Below are 8,239 nucleotides of genomic sequence, written 5' to 3'. Positions count from 1 at the left end.
TACTTCCATAGCTGGGTTGGTTTCTGAGTTATATCATCATGTATGTTAATGGTCAGTTGTTGTTGGCTGTTGTTGATTCTTTATCCAAAGGACTCCCTTTAGCCTCTCTTGTAAGGTTGGTCTGGTTCTAACAAATTCCCTTAATTTCTGCTTATCTAGAAATGTCCTAATTTCACCATCATATCTGAGGGACAGTTTTGCCGGGTGTATAATTCTTGGTTGAAAATTTTTCTTCCATGGTTTTATATATACCATCCCATTGCCTTCTCACCTGCATGATTTCTACTGAGAAATCTGAGTTTAGTCTTACTGGTTGCCCCTTGTAGGTAACGTTTTGTCTTTCCCGTGCTGCTTTCAGGATTCTTTCTATGTCTTTGGTTTTGGTGAGTTTGATGATATGGCTTGGTGATTTGGTGATTTTCTTTTGGGGTCTATTCTGTTTGGGGTTCGTCAGACTTCTTAAATGGATATATTCTCATCTTTCATCATACCAGGGACATTCTCTTCCAATAAATCTTTGACTTTTTTTTTTTATGTGTGGTTTTATTTGTCTCTTCCTGTTCTGGAATTCTGATTACACATAGGTTATTCCTTTTGATGGCATCCCACATGATCTTTAGGCTTTCTTCATTTCGTTTTGATCTTTTTTCTGATTAGTCACTTTCCAAAGAAGTATTGAGGTATTTGTCTTCAATCTCATTAATTTTGTCTTCATTGATTGAATTCTATTCCTTTCAATGAGTTACCCTCATTGCCTGTTCAATGAATCATCTATTTGTGAATATTTAGTATTGCTCTGGATTTCTACCTGTAGATTTTGTATCATTTCATAATTTTTCATTAATTTTGTCATTTGGCCTTGTATTGTCTTTCGAAACTGTTGTAGGGTTTTCTCTGTGTTTTCTTCAATTTTGTTAGTGTTTTCCTTGATCTGTCTCTCAGTCTGTTGAAGATGCCTAAATATAATTATTTTGAATTCTTTATCAAGGAGTTCCAATGCTGTGTCTTCCTCAGGGATGTGTTTTGGGTCTGTATCCTAGTCCATTGTTTCTCCTGCTTTATCTTGCTTCTTTGTGCGGACTGTGATGCTCTGTTGTCTCCAAGGCATTGTGACGTTTTTGTGTTTATATTTAATTGGTGATTGTATTTTGGAGTGACTTGTCCACGATTTTCGTTTTGTTTGTACGTTATCTACGCAAGCAGGATACTGTGCTGTGCTCCTCTATTCACTAGTTGGCAGCACTTACACACTTACCACCTGTCTCCTTTCCCATTGTCTGCTTCCCGTATGTCCCTGCCGTCCTTGGCAAACAGAGCCTGTTCTTAGGTCCGTGGAATCCGAATGAGAATGCTGTCACTTTAAAATCCAAAATGGTCACTGCTTGCAAATATTCGAAATGGTAGTGCCTTCAGTCACTTTAAATATCCAAAGTGGCTGCCGCTTGTAAACCTTCAATATGGCTGCGCTCTCAGTCACTTTAAATATTCAAAATGGCTGCACCCTTGTTGTTGTTGTTGTTATGTGCCGCTGAGTCAGACCCAACTCATAGCGACCCCTCCTTGGGTTTCCGAGGCGGTATCACTAGGGAAGTAGATTGCCCAAACTTCCTTCCGAGGAGTGGCTGGTGGGTTTGAACCGTCAGGTTTCTGGTTAGCAGTCAAGTGCCTTAGACACTATGCTACCAGGCTGCACCCTTGGTCACTTTAAACATCCAAAATGGCCGCTGTGTGTAAACAATCAAAATGGCTGCACCCTCTGGACAGTAGGAAGTGCACAGCTTAGGTTGTCTCCCTCCTTGTGTTTCCCTTCCTAGTCATAGGCCACCAACACAGTTGTCCCTGCAGCCCTTGGCAACCAGGGCTGATCTTTAGGTCAATTCTTAGGTCCCAACACCACTTGGAAATATTCAGGTTGTTGGTCCCATCGGAGTAGCTGACAGTCCGCATCTCTGACTGTCTCTGTGCTCACCGTTTCATTCATGTTTTTCCACTAGTTGGTGCCTAATCCACTTGTGTCCTTCTTTTTAAAGCTCAGGGCTCCAGAATTATCTTCTGTGTCTGTGTCAATTGGTTTCTCTTTTCTTTGATGAAGAGGCTCTGTGGAGCTTGTCTACCTATTCCTCCATCATCCCAATCCTCACCTTTACTCAGGATGTTGCCGTGGGTGCCACCGGGGTTCCTCTACACCCTTGAGATAGCCCCTCATGGTGGGTGCAGGTTCACATTTAGGGACCTTGCAAGGGTTCTGTGATAGGGCCTTCTGTGGCACACGGCCACCATTCCCTCCAGTTGTTGCAAAAATGTTTTCTATAGCCCCCTCCAAGGAAGCAAACCTACCCAGCCCAGGATTCAGTATGGGCTCGAGCATTCTGTCAGTTGTAACTGCTGTTACTGTAGAGCTGCCCCCTTTCTCCAGAGATCTCGGGACCGTGTGAGAAGCCCCCTTCCCCTTCTCTGACTTCCTCTCTAGCTCAGGCCACAGTACCATGTCAGGTGGAGGCAGGAGTGTGTCAGGAGGGTGCTTCTGCGGTGACATCCATGGTGCCTGTACTTGCTGGGGTTGCATGGGGATGGTTTGCTTTATGCACAGGGTGACAGCTATGTCTTGCATTTGCTCGTTTTGTCTCTGCCACAGTTGACTAAGATAACGCGCACTGGCCCTTCCGCGTGGGAGACCAAGAAGATTCTGGCTGTTTCTTTTGCTCCTCTCGTGCAGCCCTGCCGCTCGGAGTCGGGAAAGCCATGCCTCGTCCAGTTACGTGAGTAGTTGTTCTCTGCTGACTTTGCCCTGTGGGTCTTCTTGATCTCAGCAGAAGTGGAAGCACGATTTATGAGCAGCTTTTAATACTCATGAGTGTTTTTGTTTTTCACCACTGAGAACTTCACATGTTGCCTGGGATTTTCAGGCATGTTGGAAATGCCTGAGTTTTTCTGGCCGCTGCTTACTTAGTCAGCTGTGGCTCTTCACGCCTGTGTGAGCAGAGGGCACCTGGCGGGGAACCGGATGGGTCACTCCTCCGTGGGGGTCCCCCTGGTGGGAGCTGAATGGGTTGCTCCTCCACAGAGGGGTGTTGGAGATCTCTGTTGTGACCGAGCATGGGGTTCACGAAGCACCCACAGGGATGAGGAGGGCCACATTCTGGGGGTCTGATGGTTGTGGGGTTCGAGACCCCTCCACAGCAGATAGGGGTGCTGGTGGCTCATTTTTCCCATTTCATTCCCTCACGGCCAGCAGGCATCCTAATTTTGTTTTATAATGTAAACAAAAACTCAGTTGGAAATGAGAATTCTAGTTGATATTATTTAAAATAAAACTACTGTGCTTTCACTCTGATTTTTGATCCTTTAACTCTCACTGCTGTTGAGTCAGATTTGACCCCCAGCAACCCCTCCATGGGTTTCCGAGGCAGTATCACTACGGAAGTAGATTGCCCAGCCTTCCTTGCAAGGAGTGGCTGGTGGGTTTGAACCCCCAGCCTTCTGGTTAGCAGTCAAGTGCCTTAGGCACTACGCTACCAGAGCTCCCTTTGGTAAGTGCAGAAAACATTAGAGAGACAACAATTATGCTTAGCTGCCCAATACAGCCATTATTAACATCTGGGAAGATTTTTCTAGAACTCCTTTTTGGGTCGAGGGCTGTTGCTTTTGAATAGTTACTCTTTGACTTGGTCTCTGCCAAGCATAGGCCATGGAACATAGGTCAGGAGAGCAGTGGCACAGGCAGAGGGCTTGGCTCAGGGGCTGACTTGTGCTTGGCTGTTGAGCATGACAAAGAATCCCCTAAGGAGGGATGAGAGAAAGCCCTCCTGGTGGGAGAGTGGTCTTAGCAGAGACGTGGAGGCAAGTCATGGTGGGCCTTGGGGACATTAGATGGTGCTGTGGAGGGCTGCATCTGTGCTTGGGATAACCCTGGTGGTGGGGGGACACGTTGGTCAAAGACATGCTCCCTGCAGATCCCACCAGAGTAACTTCTTGGGTCGCCACAGATGGGAGTCGACCCTGTGGCAGCCGACGTCTACCAGAAGCAAAGCTGTGCTTTTGGCTGCCTGCATTGAGGAGGTCACCACTGTACCGGTGTCTCAGTGGAGCGTGGAAGGTGTGGGCACAGGCAGGAACCTGGTTCTGGGCGTGTCTTTGGGTGTGAAGGCTGGATTAGGACCAGGCTAGACTCTCAACGTGGCATGAGGCAGGTTTGGAGGCAAGTCTCGGATCGTGAGCTGTCAAGTGACGTTACTTAGGGCTCCTGACGAAGCTACTTCAGTGGCAGACTGTGGGCCAGAGTTTCCCAGAATAGGTGACGGTGAGCTGCACAGTGCAGGGTCCCAGAAGAGAGAGGAGAAGCTCAAAACTAGGGACCTGGCTGGGAGGCTGTTGGGATCTCAGGTGTGAGAGAGGGAGGTGGAGGCTGCGACCCAGGCCTCTGGAAAGGCTTTGGGAGCAAACTCGGCCTTTTTCTGTGGAGCAGCTGTCAGCTGTCCAGGTGGCCTCTGAGGCTTGGGCAGTGGTCTGTAAATGCCATCTGAAGCCGAGGAATGTGTGTAAAAGCCAGGGCTAAGCAGGCACATGGATGGAGAGGGGGATGGGAGTGCTGGAGGACCAGAGCTGTCTAGGTCCTGATGGCTGTTCCAGTACTGTCATGGGAGACAGGCCCACGGCCCATAGTAGCTGCTGTTGTTGTTATGTGCCCTTGAGTCAGACCTGACTCACAGCGACACCTCCTTGGGTTTCTGAGGTGGTATTACCACAGAAGTAGATTGCCTAACCTTCCTTCCGAGGACTGGCTGGTGGGTGGACAGTGGCTGGAAAGGGGCAAATTGTAAGGAGGGAGCCAGTTGCTGTGGGACACCGCTTGAAGGGAGAGGACAGCTTGTCTTCTGGGACAACTGGATGGGTCCCTCTAAGCACCCCAGGGCAGCCAGGGTCCATGTTGGGGTGCTGAGCTGCCCTGGAGGCCCCTGTGGGCAGGTGAGTGCATGCTGCTCTCCCTGGGCCCTTCCCTGCAGGGCTGTGGGAAGCTGCTGTGCAGGGAACGGGCTGCTAGTTGGTCTGCGTGTGTTTAACACCTGACCCTGAGCCTCCCCTCAGAGCCCACAGCTACTGTGCTTTGGGGGCTGCACTGTAGTTGTCAGACTTTCTTCCTGTGGTTTGGGATTGTCTTTAAAAGGTTTTGGATTCACTGTCTTTCACTTAAATAACAAAAGGAACAAGTGTTAAAAGAGATGGAGGGGCGTAGGACGTGTGCACTCCCTGTGTGACGACTGGACGAGGTGTGACACATGAGCAAGTACTGCAGGAGGGGGTGAGACTAGACTGTCAGAAAACAAAAACTTGAACCTGTTTTAACTCCACCCCTGATCGATTAGCTCGCATGGTCCTCCTTCTGTTTCCGAAAGCTAAGAGTGTGTCTTAGAAAGTCTCTCCTGGGAGGTGCCCTGTGGGTGCAGGTTAGACCCCCCCCAGTTGCTGAGAGGTGCCACGTGGATACAGATTAGACCCCCCCCCAGGTGCTGAGAGGTGCCGGGTGGATGCAGGTTAGACCCCCCCGGGTGCTGAGAGGTGCTGCGTGGATACAGATTAGACCCCCCCAGGTGCTGAGAGGTGCCGGCGGGATTCAGGTTAGATCCCCCCGGGTGCTGAGAGGTGCCGTGTGGATACAGATCAGACCCTCCCCGCCAGGTGCTGAGGGATGTCACGTGGATACAGATTAGACCCCTCCCAGGTGCTGAGCGGTGCCGCGTGGATGCAGGTTAGACCCCCCCAGGTGCTGAGCGGTGCCGCGTGGATGCAGGTTAGACCCCCCGGGTGCTGAGAGGTGCCGCGTGGATGCAGGTTAGACTCCCCGGGTGCTTGCTCAGTGTGTGCTCATGTTCTAGTCACAGAATTGTGAGTAGGCTGTGAATAGCTGTTGCCTCAGGCTGTTTAGGTGCTGAGGCTTCATGTCCCATTGCTTACGTGCGTTGGGGTCACGTCTATCCTTGCGCCTGCAGCGCTGCTGGCGGTCCGCAGCCTCCAGGACCTGGCCCGCATTGCCATCCGGGGTACAATCAAGAAGGTCATTCATCAGGAGACAGCGAACAAAAATGGAAACAGACTGAAGAACACCCCCAGGTTCAAACGCCGGCGAGTTCGTCGCCGTCGCATGGAAACCATAGTCTTTTTGGACAAAGAGGTCTTTGCCAGCCGGATTTCCAATCCTTCTGATGACGCCACTGGTGAAGACTGGGAAGAGGAGCAGCAGGCAGACGAGGACAGGGCCGCACCGGAAGTGAAGCCAGATCCCCCGGTGAACTTCTTACGTGAGAAGGTCCTGAGCCTCCCTTTGCCTGACCCTCTCAAGTATTACCTGCTCTACTACCGAGAAAAATGAGACTCCTGTGAGACAAGGCAGGTGGGAATAGGGGCCGGGGAATGTGCCGGGCTACTTGCTTGCTGTGGGGGCAGCGCTTGCCCTCTGGGGGTGGGGAGCCTGCCAGCGGAAGGGGAGGAAGCATTTGCCGTGACACGGGGCATCTGCTGTTTGTGGGGGGGGACACCTGCCAGGGAGGGGGGAGCATCTGTGGGAGCTGCCACTCCTTATTTGTTCTTGATCATCCTCTAAGAATTTTGCACAGTTGTAGGACTTTTGTAAAAATAGGCCATAAACGTCAGCTGCATAGAAGTACGCTTTCCAGAGGGGAGCATGTGTCCAGGAGGGCAGCCAACTTCTGAGGAGGGGCCTCCCCCACGTTCTCAGATGAGATGGAAATTCAAAGTGTTTTGCTTCTGAAACGTGAAGCCAAGCATGCGTTTGTGAGTGTCTAGGTCCTTCCTGGACCGTGTCCAGGTTGCAGTGGTCTCCACCTCTCAGTTACTGCACTGACCCTCACTTTATTTTCTAGGTGGAGGGAACATTACTGGAAAACTCTGTCTGGTTTTTAGGTAAATCGATTACATCTTACATCTTGTCAGTTGTAATTTTTAAGGAAAAACGGGATTGACCAGGGAAGAGGAATAATATTCTCAAACTGCTAGCTATCTTTGTGTAATTCCAAGAGTTCCAGACATTTTTTTTTCCTGGCACCTTTTGTGACTTTAAAGAGAACCACTCTCGAGTAACCCCTGCAAGAGTGTCCTGAGGAGTGAAGCCCTGTGTCTGCACAGTGACAAGCTGCATGACTCGTGCCCTAACTGAAGGGACCCCTCTGTGCGGCTCCCCAGCGCGTGCCAGCTTCTGCGGCCAGGCCCCGAGCGTGGGGCGGGATGTGGACGTGGTGCCCAGGCTCGTTGACGTACAGTTTGCTGTTTCTCTGGGCCCACACTCTGGTTCTGAGTCACAGACTTTTACCTTTTTTAATTTTGGAGAAGAAAATAACAGGTGTCCATTTTGTACCTTTTTGAGGAACACATACGTATTTTAGGCACCCCATTGTGCAAGGACAGTTTAAGTAGTTGGGCCCAGACTAGGTCTCCACAGGCCCTGGTGGCTGTCAGGAGGTCTCAGGTATCAAGAGTATCTGTCTGTATCTGGTTGTGGGCCTGGAAGAAATAGCAGTCCATATATCAGCCGGGTGTTTGAAGTTGTATTGCTTACTCCAAAACATTGATGATTCTTTTCAAAACTTGTTTTTTCACTGAACTGAAAGAATCACACACAATGTTAATGGTTCCCTAGACTTGGCGCTTGGGTAGGATCAGGCCCCCGATTTCAGGACTTAACTGAAACCTTGGCCTCTTAGGAGCCCTGGGACGTGACATCTCTGGTGTTGCTGTCCACCTATGCTCTAGTACTTTGGACCTCTCCTGTCCCTTAGGAACCAAATCATTTTCACCACGTGCTGCGGCCCGCATGCGTAGCAGGCCCTCGAGTGGTAAATTGAAGCAGTTCTGAAGAGCGTTAGTTCAAGTTCGTCAGGCTCCCCTTTTCCCGCTTCTGCTTGGGTTTCCTCGCCAACACGTCTGGTTTGCAGACCCTTGTCCGTGCTCCTCTGATGTGCAGAGAGCTCAGTGAGCCAGATGGTTTTGGACGTCGTGTTGAATGAGTGACGTCTGACTGCTGTCATGAGAGGTGACTGGACTCATCTCCCCTGTAACTGCATATGGTATGTGTAGATTTGTACCACGTTTGCCTTTATGTGCAGTTGTAAAAACTCCATACAGAGTGTAGGACATGTTTCCCTGTGTCCTTTAGACTTTTCCTAGAATTTTCTATGTACATGTTGTCAATTTGTGCTTTTTTTCAAACCCAGAGCTTGGTGAGAAA

At 50.0% G+C, this 8,239-nt stretch overlaps 1 protein-coding gene across 1 annotated transcript in view; it reads left to right on the top strand.

Annotated features, from left to right (window-relative positions):
- Positions 1 to 6,367, top strand: part of PCMTD2 (protein-L-isoaspartate (D-aspartate) O-methyltransferase domain containing 2) — a 31,409-nt gene extending 25,042 nt beyond the window's left edge. Inside the window, exons 4-5 of the mRNA XM_007954641.1 lie at positions 2,717 to 2,759; positions 5,988 to 6,367. Of these exons, the coding sequence (XP_007952832.1) occupies positions 2,717 to 2,759; positions 5,988 to 6,367 (423 nt within the window). The remainder of the gene's footprint in view (positions 1 to 2,716; positions 2,760 to 5,987) is intronic.
- The last annotated feature ends 1,872 nt before the right edge of the window (positions 6,368 to 8,239 follow it).

Source organism: Orycteropus afer, unplaced genomic scaffold (assembly GCF_000298275.1).
Source record: "Orycteropus afer afer isolate SDZICR_OR568_19922 unplaced genomic scaffold, OryAfe1.0 scaffold00469, whole genome shotgun sequence".
NCBI lineage: Eukaryota > Metazoa > Chordata > Mammalia > Tubulidentata > Orycteropodidae > Orycteropus > Orycteropus afer.
This window is presented reverse-complemented; position numbering and strand designations above follow the sequence as displayed.